Raw genomic sequence first — 14753 nt, 5'->3', positions numbered from 1 at the left:
CATAGGTATCGAAATTTGGTACCGAACGACGAGACGTTTTTCGATACTCAATAGTATCGAGGCAATTCGGTCGGTGCCTAAAAAGTATCGAACTCGATACCCAGCCCTAATAATGTCAGGTAACACTTCAGCAAAACATGCTCAGGTCAAAGTGTCTGAACGTACAAAGGAAATGCCACCAGGCCACATAGATTATAAGAAAGCACTGGAACAAGCAGAGACCTTCATAACAGGTCAAGAAGACAAAAGACCACCACAAAGACTTGCTGAGGATTGCATCGGAAGTGTCACTCCAGAAAAGAGATGTTCAGAAAAACAATAATCTCTGAAGCTCTCTTTATAGTTCTTGCAGATTATTAGATACAAATGTATTAATTATAGGGATGCACCGATAACACTACAATAAACCAAAAATTATTCATACAGCTGTCAATATTTACACAACTATCAATACTTTGTGGGGTGACCCTTAGCCTTAATAACAGCCAGTAGTCTCCTGGGCATGCTGTCATCCAGGTTCATGCAAACCTGAACTTCAATTTTTTCCCAGTCTCTGTCTGAATAATTTTTGGTCCCAAATTTGTATAAATTTTACTGGTAGTCAACTGTATGAAGAATTTTTGGGTATAATATATCACAGTTTAGTTTATTTTGCGATCCTCACTTACATAAATTAACTATAGTGTCCTGCACCCACTAGTAAAAAAATATCAAAAATTATATCTGGTCTCTGAATAATTTTTGGCTTGACTGTATATCCTTCTGTTATTTTCACACTTAATTATGCCCATTAAAATGTATTTTACAAGTTTTTATTACTTTCACTGTTCATTTTTTTCTCTCTCTCTATGGTAGCCTACATCATCTTTAATTTAATAGCATTAGAGCTTCTCCATTGCAGCGGCTTAGTATACTGTAATCACGCAATTTGCTGTAATAATGCAGGGAACCACTCGCTATAAATCTCCTAACTGTGATATTTTCATAAATAGAAGTCGCGTTTTTTTCATCTGAAACTTGCAGCGATTTATTTTCCAAAGCCACTCATATAATGCAGAAACACTCATGAAGCAAGCAAAACACGTGCAACGCGTTCACGTATTTGTACTGGTGCAGAATGAGAGGGACAAGTATAGTACAGCCTAGCGCATTTCACACAGGCTGTTAGTTTCACTTTCGCCAGAAAGTCGTTAATGCTTAAGGGTGAAAATAAACAACGTTTATAGTGAATGCCCCTATAAATTGTCTTATATTTATGATTTCGTTTTAATCCAAATGATGCGTGTGCTAAGTGAGCGAACATCAATAAAGATCACACAACAGAAGTGTGCGCTCTCTCGCTCTCTCTCTCTCCCTCCCTACCATTAAGTAACTTGTGCATTGTTTTACTTACTTCTATTTGACATATCCGACCGAACTACAAACTTTCCAGTGATGTCTGTGAGAAAGGGATATTCACTCGACAAGCTCGCACATCTGCGCGCTCAATCCACTCAGCGTGCTTTGCTTACCAGTTGGCGCAAATCAGCTATACATACATTAATACTGAATGTTTTATATTCATTGCATACATATACTTCATAGACATCTTTAATCTCTAATAACTCTATTCTGCTGTCTATTGGCAGTGTTTCTTTGTCTGAATATGGCACTTATCACATGCTATGTGGTACCAGGGCATTTTAACGAGTACGAGTACGAGTACGAGTACGAGTACAGGAGCTCAGTATCAGGCCCGATACTGATACCAGAATCTGTATCGGTGCATCCCTAATTAATTATATACTATCAGAACACAAAGCACATGTAACTATAGTTCTTAAAACATTAAATTGTGTGCAAATGGTATTGAAATATTAAATCCATCCATTTAGTCCTATCTAACAATTTTCTTTTAGAACTGTTAAGATATGTTTTCATTTGTTAACAATGAAGGGAAAATTCATCAGAAAAAGTTCAAAGGGTTATGCACTTTCATGTTCCTCAACTTCTTTGTAAAGCAAGGAAGAAGAACGGAAGTCTCCCAGCATCTTAAAAGTACTGGAGTTAAACCATTTTTTGTGGTAAATTGCTTCTCTACATCCTAAATCATTGAGTGTTTCTACTGAACATGACTGGTTTCCGACCTCAACGACCTTAATTAGCTGTCCATTAAGGATATCTTGCCATAAAAAATTTTTTTTTTTAAACATGCTCCATCCAAATATGTCCTTGGCTGTTGTGCCATCTCTCAGAGCAGATCTTTCAGGAGCTGAGAGAGACTCTTGAGTGACTTGTGGCTGGCTTTTCTAATGACAGAAAAATCGCCTGAAAAAGCAAAGTTGGCCAGAACAGCAGAAGGTACTCTAATGGCAAGAAGCCCTGCACTCAGAAGGCCTAACCACCATCACAGACCAACTACTGTTCCTTCATAAATAGACCTAAGAACTAGAGATGCACCGATTGCAATTTTCTTGGCCGATTCCGATTTCTTGTTGGTGTGATCTGCCGATACCGATTTTTGCCGATTCCACTTTTCTTTCTAAGAACTATAATTGACAGCATATACAAACAAAAATCTACTTTTCTTCAACGCAAAGTTTTATTTTCATAAAAAAACACAAGTAAAAAGGCAGTAATAGAATAAGAACAAATAAAAAAAATTGCAAACAACAGCACAAATAAATGCAATAGAATAAAGAGAGCTATGAAACTAAGTTTTTTGGGTTAAGTAAGTTTTTATTCAGTTAAGAAATACTACAGAAATTAAAGTAATCAAATGTAAAATAACACATCCAGTGTTATTTTACATTTGATTACTTTAATTTCTGTAGTCTTCATTGTAAAAATTAAATACAGATTAATGCTTACCATTAAAGTTATAAAACATATTCGGTCAAGAGCAGAAAATTATTTTCCAAGCAGGAATATTGGACTGCGGTCCCTTTAAGAGTTTATCCGCAGACCCAATATACTGTTACACAACATGCGTTCTCTTTTTCAACTATTTAACGTTCCAAAACTGACTTGTGTTTAACTGGATACTCGCCAAAACTGTCATTTTTACATAATTTTTTATGTATTTGAACGTTTTAGCGCAGTTAGCCATTCATTTTGGTATTTGTGGCTCACAAGCTGTTTAAGACTGAGTGCAGATTGTGCGCTCCACTAATATAGATCAGTGGTGGTGCGCGCGTGTTTGGTATAAGCACAAAACCTGCCGGAATGACTAAAATAATGCACAATACAAGCACTATTTAACCGGAGCGAATGAGACGTGTGTGAGAGAGAAGGGGTCGTCGGAGAGAAGTGAGCGAGAATGCGCGGCTGATGTTATTGCCTGTGCCGCTGGTAACAAAACGGATCGGCTCGAAATCGGAAAGAAGTGAGGCTGACATGAGGAAAATCGGCCGATTCCGATCTCTACTAAGAACCATCATACAATAATGATGCCATAAGGTTATCGACAATCAGCACCTTCAAAGTTTGAAATAACAGCCAACATGTAAATATAAGGCTTTTTAGCCTACCAGACCCTATTTCTTACCAGCCAATTTTTTGCTGCATTTCACAAGTGTATATGGCACACATAAGACAGAAACTCTATATACCTAAATAAATATATAAAAAGTTTGTGGTCAGATTTTTTTTAAAAGACAGTCACATATTTATCCAGCAAGCATGGATTAAACTGATCAAAATGAGTAAAGGCAAGTGAAATATCTGTGTTAAACGTATAGTTAGACTAACTCCAAAAGGACTGCTTTTTATTTAGCCATCACAGGAATAAATTAAATGATATTTTTAATTGTAATAATATTCCACAAGATTACTTTACTGTATTTTTGATCAAATAAATTCAGTCACGGTGAGAATAAAAGACTTCTTTCAACAACATAAACATATACTGACATGCTCGGTGAAGTCTAACGCAATTGCATATTTTGCAAATGGAAATATGCTCCTAAATTTCAATTCATTACAGCATCTGAGAAAATTTTACTTGCATTTGGCACTTGGCAGGTGTTCATTTTGTACCCAGGGGGGATATAATTCAAAAAGCCGTTGCAGAGACACCCTTTGGTCTCAATCATTGTTTACCATCACCACTGAAATTACTGTGCTTAAAAATGAAGTATATTCACCACCCACACAGTGTAAACACCTGCAGTCCTCTGATACGTGGTGCAGCTCAACAGACGCTAAACAAAGTTAAGGCAAAAAGGCTTCCTGAAAAAGAAAATGAAAGAAATGTAGCCTCAGGCATTACTGCTTGTAAGGAGGAGAACAAATCATAGAGTGCACTGTCAGGATGAATTCAAAAAAGCTGCACCTAGGTAGGCAGGATTTAACGTGAGAGATTCTAACTGAGCTGAGCACTTCCTCGAGTAAAACTCACAAAGCGTAAAGGTGCTGTATGTAAGTATTTGACTCTACTAAAGCATAAAAATACCATAATATGTTTGCAGATATTTAAGAAACATGCTAAATTAACATATTTGTTTATCTGAAAAACAATGCTAGAGTTAGTTATTCTCCTTTGAAAATGTGCGTTCCGGGCCGGAATGTCGGTCTCTGTTTTGGTTTGTGAAACCCGCCCACTGCCAGTTTACCCAATTGTATTTCGGCACCCCGGGTAGCCAGTTGGCGGGAAACACAGCGTATTTCATTTCAGTCATGGAAGTTGGCAAACGAAAGGGGTCGGCGTGGGAAATAGAACTTTCTGCCCATCTTAAATAGCCTCGACATCCATCCAAAAACTTTATGATCAACAACGGTATAATAAAAGCAGAATAAATATTGGAGATGCGTTTGAGAGATGGTTGTTGATGTCGCCAATCTGGCAACCTGCGTGTGCTTCAAGTCTGAGGAGGGGGGACCGGGAGAAAAAAAGCCTCTCCAATATATTTGGACTGCAATACCTAGTTCAACCACTCGGTGTCAATCCTACATACAGCACCTTTAAGGGCAAGCCGAGGCTTTTAAGTGCCCTCCTGTTCTGGAGTTTGTGATGATCTATTTCACTGTCATTTTCACATATAAACACCAGTCTCAGATCCTCTGTGAGCCAAATTTCCATCAGGGGCCCCTTTTTTTTTAATCCGTCGATAAATCACTGAGGAACGGTGCAGCCTTCCAGAGACAACAAAAGAAAAAGCCAGCACCACTTCGCTCTGTTGTCGTACGCTCGTTTCCCATCAGATGTTGACTCAGTGCAGCTCTGCTGTTTGAAGAGGAGGAGGAGAGAGCCCTCTGTCAGTCCCCCTTTCCCAAAACCCCCTCCCGTCCCAGCCTCATGCCTCTTATAAGTCCAGAGCAGTTTGACAGGCGAGTCCAAAGTAAACATTTCTCGACAAGAGACGGACTGCCTCTGATGCTGGGGGAACAAGCGTCTCAGCTGTTGCTTTCGAAACCCTCTCCGACATATTTCCTCATTATTTCAGTGGAGCTAAACAGTCAGGATTGAAGAGAAAAAAATAAAATGTCCTTTGAGATTCCACTGCAGATGGAAGTGAAAAAAAATAAATAAAAGGCGCTATGCAATTTCCTTAATTACAAAAGAAATAAGATTCTGATCACCAGGGTCCTCGTCGCCTCCTATTTTACAGGTACTCTGCAATTAGCTTAGGTCAAAGAATTTGGATGTCAGGTTGATTCTGATTAATGAATCTGTTTGATGCATAATATCTAGGTGCCCGAGACATCCGAGCCCTCCTACCAGGTCTCCCGCCTACACCTGGGCACCAGAGCAGTCTCATTGATGTTCAGACTGCTGTATTATTTCATAATCAGTGTGGAAAACGGTCTGAAACTTAATTTGCACTTTCATAACTTGACAGCAAACCATCCTCTATTAGGGCTGTGTATCACCAGCATTGTCACGATACGATACATATCACGATACAGAGGCCACAATACGATACGCATCACGATACAGGACTGCACTGAATTTCACCTCAGCAGAATTTAGTAAAACAGCTGTTTATTAAACACTGCACACTATAGTGCCATTTCTAACTATTGGCAGAGCAGGCAGTTGACCTCTGCATTATGAAGGGCCTCCATAACTGTACCACAGTGCAATATAGGTAAAGGCATATGTTTCATGTTTACATTGGGCACTCCTCACCAGGTACAATATTCTGATTGTTTGCATCTTGTTTTTAAGCCCATAAATAATAATGTACTCGTTCTAATAAATTTATATTGTAATGTACTTATTCTAATATTAAAAAATCATATTTACATTGCTGGTAGGTTATCATTGCACAAATTAACAAACTCTCTATGTTTAAAAAATTTAAATTAAAAGAGTTCTAAATTAATGCGCTGTCTTCACTGTATCTAACGCACACACACGCTCAGTCACTCACACAGATCACGCTTGGCCGCACTCAAGACATTCAGGAACAAACTTTTTAGCGCTGCTCCGCAGATTTATCAACTAAATAAATAGATTAATCGCTCAAGAGCTACATTATCTTTCTCAACAAGGAGCTGGTAACATCATTGTTACAGGAATTAAAGCCACAGATTCACTGTTAATAGAGAAACGCGGCAAAACGGTGGTAATTCATTCAAACTGCAAGCTTACCAGTGTTTTCAGAAAGCAAGCACCTTTATCCACAGTGGAGAGACAGCGCGTGCATATGGTTGCCAGGTTGACAACGATAAGTAGTACACTTAGCAGATATTTCCGTATTGCGCAAGTGGGAAGCTCTGTTTCGGGGATTACGTTTCTTCATATCAGGCAACCCCAGTTGTGTTCCTCTGCGGCCAGATTAAACCTTGTTGTAGCCTATATATTATGCGCTATTATTATATTATTATTATTATGCAATTTTAAACGTTGTTCTTGTATTTAAATTAAGCGTGGTCCACTGCTGCACACGTGCCACAATATCCATACAGGGACAGCTGTATCGATACTCGTATCGTCAAATCTCTGTTATGATACATCGTCGTATCGATGTATCGAACACGGCACGATCCTCTATGAGCCACCTTAAAGAACTAGTTCACCTAAAAATGAAAATGTCCTCATTATTCACTCACCCCCAGGCCATCCAAGATAATTTTTTCTGCCAAAGGTTTTGAAGGAAAACTCTCAACTGCAAATGAACGGGACTCAACGTAGACCATTTTTGAAGGTCCAAAATCCATATTTAGGATGCTTAAATGCACAAACGTCGCATGAGAGGTCAAGCTGGACCACAGTGAGCATTTGTAGCAGTATTGTATTTTTAGGTTGTAAGGATTATTTTGAAGCTGCCTAAACATGAATTTTAGACCATCAAAAACGGTCTCATTAACTTGCATTAGATCCAAAACTGATTGAAAAGAGATTGCAAAATCCTGGAATGTTTTTCTCCAAAACCTTAATTTCTCCTCAGCGGAAGAAAATAAATCTATCTTGCGTGGCCTGGGGGTGAGTAAATAATCAGGACATTTTCATTTTTGGGTGACATATTCATTTAAAGTTGAAGTTTTGTAAGATTTGTTTATGTCAAAATATATTTTCTTCACAGAGTTGTTCATTGACTAAATATGCCATTCAAGGGGTTATCTCCCCTAAAATGTAAACGTTGAGCCTCCCAGGCACCAACAAAATATTTAGAGCGGTCTGCTCAGATCCGTCAATCTGTTTCTAGCTAAACGAATAGTGATAGTTTGGGGAGTGGTGACTGTAGCAGGCTGAGCCAGTGGGCGTTTATCCTGTGTGGGTACATGGCTGATGCATTACAGGGGGAAAAATTCAGATTCGGTTACAGAAGTGCAAGTCCAAACTCAAAACTTGCCAAAATACACAAAGACAGACAATGGCATATACAAAGGTAAGTGTTTTAAACAAGATGGAGGAATTTGGAGCTGTCATATTGAATTTAACACGGATGAAAACAAGACTGTGAGGGAAAGACTTAGGCTACGTTTACACGACAACAATGTAGTCAAATACGGAAAAGTTTTTCCCTTGCATTTTTAAAAAGTTTAAGGTATACATGACAACATTTTCAAAACGATTCGCGTTTACACACATCCGCGAAAACGGCCAAAAACGCTGAATTACGTATGCCAGACCAGTAGTTGGCGCTGTCAATCTTGTAAGTAAACAGTACCTATAGGGAAGTGACGATTATATAATATATATGATGCATCTCCACTGTTGGTTGTAATATTGGTGAAGTAAATCCACACTTTGCTGAAGAAGCGTTAGCAAATTCTTGAGCAGCAACAACAGTATCATATATGCCATTGTTGTGTATGTTTGTTTGCGCTTGCCTTTAAAATCGACACGTACTGCACATGTCTACATACCTAACACGTACTACGCATGTGCATGACGTCAGCGTTTTCAAAGATTCCCGTATTGGGTGTTTACACAGAAATGATAAAGGTGCCATTTTCAAAAACTAGCACTTTGAAACCCGTTTTCAAAAATATGCGTTTTCAGTCCCCAAAACGCCGTTGTCGTGTAAACGAACAGGCAAAACGCATAAAAAGTTTCCTGTTTTTGGCTGAAAACGTTGTCGTGTAAACAGCCCCTTACAGTCTCAAGTTTTTGCCAAACATGTTGGCTCTTAACGGTCAAGCCCCAGATAAAATAGTAAGATACTCTAAGGATAAGAATGATCAAAATGCATTAAAAGGGCGTGATGAGTGTAAAGGGCATTTACAAAGGTTGTTTCGGAAATATGCTTTATTTTTATAATTCCACTAGGTCACACTATAGCACAGAAACTGCATACTTTACCTTTAAAAAGCACCTTTGTAAGCAAACAAAGAAGGTTTCATGTCCTGAGGTAATTTGCATCATGACCACGATCATGGCATTGTGAAAGATAGCTGCTTTCCATGCTCTGGACTCACCCAGCTACTGCAGTGCTGCTGCAATGGATCCCGGAAAATGGAAAGCACCTTGATGCACATGATGCCACACTCTGTACTACAAGAAGAAACAGTTGCAGTCTAAGCTATAGCTAAGCTACAAGACAAACAGTCCAGCACACCTGAGGAAGCCAATTAGGCACAGGGGAAGGACAGAAACTCATTCTTTCCAAACATGGTTGATCACATTGAGAAGGTCTTCAAATTCAAGATCTTGTGTACAAGATTTACCCCTCTAAGTGACAGTCCAATATCAGCCAAGTTTATTTATCCAGCCTACACTTTGCCAATTAACAAAAGTTGCCAATTTGACTAAATATCCTGTGAACTTAATGCAGATGAACCCATATTGAAATTTTGTCTGGTACTTATAATGATAATTCATTATATTTTAAAGCTGATAACTGATATATTAGTGGGAGGAAATAAACACTCACTTTAAAAGTCCAGATGTCTACATGCTACAAGTAACACCAAAATAATTAATTTTAATTAATTTTAATTACTTTTAAAACAGGTGCTAAACTTTCTTGTCCCACAATCATTAAATGTGGCATACCATTAATAAATGCAATAAAGAAACTTTCCTACCTAGAAATAATGTGGGGTCACATGACATGATAATCATTAAAATCATTTTAAACTGCTTATATCTGGCTATTTAAGATTATTTATTCCATTCTTATGGTAGGCCACATTAAAAAGTCACATTCAGCAGCTGTATTGTGTAAACTGTTTACTTTATTTTAAGAAAATCATAATTTCTCTCAATATTATCAACAAAACCCACATTATGTCAACTCCTTCTAAACCCACAACACACATTGAGCAATAAACACAATATTATGCTAGATTATATCTGACTTTAACAGATTATTCCAGATGCCAATACATCAGAATAGAGCATAGCTGCACATCCCAACAAAGAGCACTGCATGTCAAGCCTCCAGAGACTCCATCACAATGCAGCAAATGTGAAGCTGCCCCATTCTGTCTCAGCTTTAGTATAATTATCTTCATGTGCTTTAATTATTTCCCTATTCATCCTAATGATGTGCTTCATTCCCCTTATTATGAGAGACATTTGCTTGTGTCAGTTCCATAGCGACGCAGTTTGGATTGCGAACATATCCATCGTAATCACTGGGAGGTCAGCTACGTGATCATTACATGTTATTCAGAAGTAAGAAAAAAAATCATCTTAATCTTAATTATTAACCTCATTACTGATTCCAGTGCATTTTTAACTGTCAAAGCAATCTCACCCGCACATTGCTTTAAAAATATATATTTTATGTATTTTTTTAATAGATAAGTAATAAAAATACTTTTATATGAATGTTGAAGGATTTTGTGCTTTTATGCGTTTTTTACAAACCATTCAATTCTTTTTTAATTAAGTCATCATTCCTTATAAAGTTCATCCATTCATTGCGATCATATTACAAAGTCAAAATAATGATGCACCACTCACAAAAGGAAAGCATGTAGCTTGACAGGGAGGGTGTGAAGAGCTAAAGATGAAGTAGACACTTGGTTACAATGCCTGTATTCATCTCACATCAGGTCACTCATCGCTGCCTTCTGTGCTGAAAAAAACAATGGCGGAAACAGCAGTCGAAAACAGTAAGAGTGGATTACACTGTGTAAATCAGGCCAAAACCCAACAGAAACTAAGAACTGCAGCTGAAGAACAGAGGGAATGCACAGACCACAGCAGTAGTTACAGAACCCTACAGCTACCTGACAGCTTGCTAAATGGAAGTCATTCAGTTAACTGAAAATCAATAGCTTCCTCAAACGGATCATGATTGTTTGTCAAGTTTCTTGGCCGAATCATGCGACATGTTTCCTACAGCCTGGCTCAGAGGGAGTGGTCCATTATGAGCAACCACACGCGGCACCCTGTATCTGCTCTGTCTTCATACAGCCCACTGACAAGTGTGGAGGAGGAAGCAGTTCATAATCTCGGAGCATGTGCGGATCGGGTTATGGCTATGAGGATAGTAAAACCTGATATCAAAAACTGTGAAGAACAGCCAACACTCCTCATGATGAAAACAGCTTTAAAAAAAAAAAAAACGGGGATAACTAAATAACGGAAAATAATGTAATGTACAAAAGGCAAAAAGGTTTGCTGGTCTCCATGTCTGGTCAGGTTCAGGTTTGTTTCAGAGGTGTTCTAAAGGCCTTCTAGCTAAACCAGCTGAGCATGCTGCTTGACCAGACTGGGAGACCAACATGAACCAGTTAAAACCAGCTGCTGTATTTTTCAGGAGGGAGAAACACTATTAGATGGTAAATATGATTCACTTTAATGTGCACAATTTGAACATTTTCTTAATTAAAATGTACATTTGATTTACCCCATTCTTCACATTGCCTTGCAAATAAACAAATAAATAGATAACCCGCTTTGCTTAGGTCTCCCAGCCTGGCCAGTAGGCTGGTTTTGTGCACACACAGCTAAGCCAGATGAACATCAGCTTAGTCAGACCCTCTTAAACTAGACAAGACCAGTAAACCAACTATTTATTCCCCCATCTCTTATACAGTAAAAAAAAATGACAGAGTGGCGCCAAACTCAAGATGGACGTTAAAAAGATAGCTTTGTTATTACACTGATTAAGAAACATAATTTGAAGAAGAGATAATAGCCTCTTTGACCCTACAGTGCGTGAACAACTCATAAACCAGCTGTGATCATTCATAAGCATAACCGGATATCAGCAATAAAGAGCGCAGTAGGTTTCATCACTGTACTTCATATTACTCTGCACATATACTTCCCTGTAAGGGGGGGGGACATCTTCTGGTGAAACGTGTATGATGATTATTTCGTAGCTAAATACAATCTTTAGGCAACGAACGCCCACCAAAAGTTGATTCAGTTAAAACAAAAAATAACTTAAATGTTGCTAGCGGTTAATTCACCTCACTGAAAATCCTTCTGACGTGAATTTGATATAAAAACACACATTTATGAGCCACCTCACTGCCTTTATAACACGTCTGGTGCCGCCACAAACGCTTCGTTAATTCAACCACCGATTTACAGCTTCTCAGATGAGACTGTACTTGTTTACTTTATACCGAACAACTTCCAGACGTGTGTTTTCAATGAAAAATACTATAACAATAATTCAAAGACCCACACTATGAATCATGTCAATCTGAATAACTGAGGGAATGTATAAACAGGAGTCTTTTGCCAAATAGCAAACAGCCCGAAACACCCATTCATTTTAAGCTTCTGATGAACTTACATCTCGACTGTTTTTATGACAACCGAGATCAAATCTCGCCGCTATCAGAAAAGTTTATAGCGGCTTCAAAGTACAACTCAGCCTACTTTTGCTGTCAAGACAATACGTTTATGCTTTTCATATCCTCAAAACACACACAAGTTTGAAAGTGCGCAGTCTCTGTAACTCCAGACAAACGGGACTTTACCTGTTGGTCCCTCTACGCTGTCGGCGTGAATCTGAACAGCCAGGATCAGGAGAAATGCGCAGGTATTCATTTTATGTTATTAGTCCAGTTAGGAAAACAAGCCGAGATCATTTCAGTGGCTCCAGTAGTTTGGATGGTGAAGTTGTGGACTCTCTCCCGTTCACCGATTCCCGAAATCCAGCCGAAGCTCAGTTCAGAGTCGCGTGAAGTGATACGGGGGCAGTGCGAGCTGTTCAAACTGACGTCAGGATAAACAGTTCCAAGCGATGTTTCTATCTCTCCGCGAGCGCACTTTCTGGCGCTCGAGTATGCGTAGTGTACTTGAAAGTGTGCGAACGACGCCCCCATGCGGGGCTTTCGAGAAGTTGAGCTCTAATCGTCCTGGTGTTCTCAGGCTATATACACCGTAATCTCTTTAGCCTGGCTACTAAAGACAAGCAGCTTCCATAACAGAGAGGAATTAGGCTAATGGTGTGATTTATATTGGTTAATAAATTAGGAAAAAAGGTATGCATTCTCTAAAACATAATGACTTGTTTGTTTGTGTGTGTGTGTGTGTGTGTGTCGGTATGTCTCTCCACTCTGCTTTATGGGGCAGAGTCATGGACCCCATACCGCCAGCACATTATTAACCTAGAGGCCTTCCATATCCGCTGCCTACAGAAGATCCTCAATTTGTCCTGGGAAGCTCGAATTCCCCACACAGTCATCCTCAGCAATACGGACTCAATCTGCATGGAAGCAGCAGTGGCCCAAAAACATCTGCGTTGGCTAGGGCACACCATACGCATGCCTGAACATCGCCTGCCCCGCCAAGTCCTCTATAGTCAACTAATGGGCGCAAAGCGCTCTGCTGGAGGGCAAAAACGGCGCTTTAAGGACTACACCAGGGACCTCCTAAAGCGAGCGAACATTCCCCTCACGCAGCGTGAATCTCTGGCACTTGACAGGTCAGCCTGGCAGGTCACCTGTGCCACTGCAGTCTCTCAAATACATCAAACCAACCAAGACCGACGATCCGAGAGACGCACTAAGAGACACCAGAGGGCGGCTGGTACCCCCCTGGTATCTGGTTTCCCTTGCTCCATCTGCAGAAGAGTGTGCGGCTCAAGGATTGGACTCAATGCCCACGAGAAGTGGCACCAGCGGCAACATCGCTAAACCCATCCCCTTCCCACTCCCATCTCTGGAGCAAGCGTCATCATCGAACACGATGGACAGCTAAGAAGTGTACAGCATACTTGAGATAGTTAATAAAAATCAAACCTAAATCAACATAGAATTGTGAAAACAGTCTAAGCAAGAGCCAGAGGGGAAAATGCAATGTTAGTTTATAGGTTGTAAGCATTTTATCTTGTTTTTTTAGTATTTCAGTTATGTTTAAGATTGTTTTAATGTAACTTTAAATTAACTGAGGGATTTCCTTCAGTTGTTCAGATTTAAAGTTAACTTTAAATATATATATATATTATATTTTCTTTTGAATATTTAAAATAAGATTGCATACCATATAAATATAATATTTTATTTTATATATATATATATTTTTGTCTCTTTAGAAGTTTGCTGAGGCCCCCTAGGTGACAACCATTGCTGTAGGCTTCATAAGTGTAACTGTCAAAACTGAATATGTTATGCAAAAAGCCATGTTTACAACATGTATATCAGATTTGTTTTTGAAACAATGGAGATTCAAGCCGCTAAACTAAGCAGACTTCCGTGCTGTAGGTTTCCAGTTTTCTAACAATAGCCATTATGAGGCCAACAAGCTAGGGAGCATCTTATCTATGCAGTTGGATGAATTTGTGTTAATCTGTTTAGGCTCCACAAAAGGAAGGACTACCTATTGAGCCATGAATGGAAGCAATAGAGCCAAGTTGGACATCGACTGCCCGAGGTCCAGCCATGTCCCACAGCCAGCAGGGATGGCAGGCAGAGACAGTCACACGCTGATCCATTCACGTTTCTCATACCAATTTAATTTCACACAGCAGAGAACAGTGCAACCTCTTTTTCTTTCTATCACAATTAGTCTACCTATTACATATTCACAGCAGGGGATTCCAACTCCAGAGATGTAGATCAAGCAATAGGATGGTCGGCTATTAAGAAAAGTCAAATAAATTATGCCACAGAGTAAGTTGCCGCAAACATGCACCTGTTTTAATCAGAATGATAATCATGTACATGCATTTACTGTGCTTAAACCTCAGATATGGGAAATTATCCCATTAAGAATCACCTGCTGTTTAAAACTGGTTAGTTGAAGTTACTTGACACAAAACAGCAGATTCTCTTCCTATCAACTCAGCTCACTGAATAAATAAATAGGTAGTGGATAGCAGTTGTTTTGGACTCCCAAAAATAGACTCTCCCTCATCCCCCCCCCCCCCCCCCCCCCCCCCCAGTATCTTCTTTTGTGTTCTGTAGCAGAA

At 39.2% G+C, this 14753-nt stretch overlaps 1 protein-coding gene across 1 annotated transcript in view; it reads right to left on the bottom strand.

Moving 5' to 3' along the window:
* Positions 1-12585, bottom strand: part of LOC107566929 (receptor-type tyrosine-protein phosphatase U-like) — a 233092-nt gene extending 220507 nt beyond the window's left edge. The window contains exon 1 of the mRNA XM_016252505.1: positions 12319-12585. Coding sequence (XP_016107991.1) covers positions 12319-12388 — 70 coding nt within the window. The 5' untranslated portion in view covers positions 12389-12585. The remainder of the gene's footprint in view (positions 1-12318) is intronic.
* Positions 12586-14753: the final 2168 nt, after the last annotated feature.

Source organism: Sinocyclocheilus grahami, unplaced genomic scaffold, assembly GCF_001515645.1.
Source record: "Sinocyclocheilus grahami isolate Dianchi unplaced genomic scaffold, SAMN03320097.WGS_v1.1 scaffold1114.1, whole genome shotgun sequence".
Taxonomy (NCBI): Eukaryota; Metazoa; Chordata; class Actinopteri; order Cypriniformes; family Cyprinidae; genus Sinocyclocheilus; species Sinocyclocheilus grahami.
Note: the sequence above shows the minus strand (reverse complement) of the source record. Positions and strands in the feature narration are given on the sequence as shown.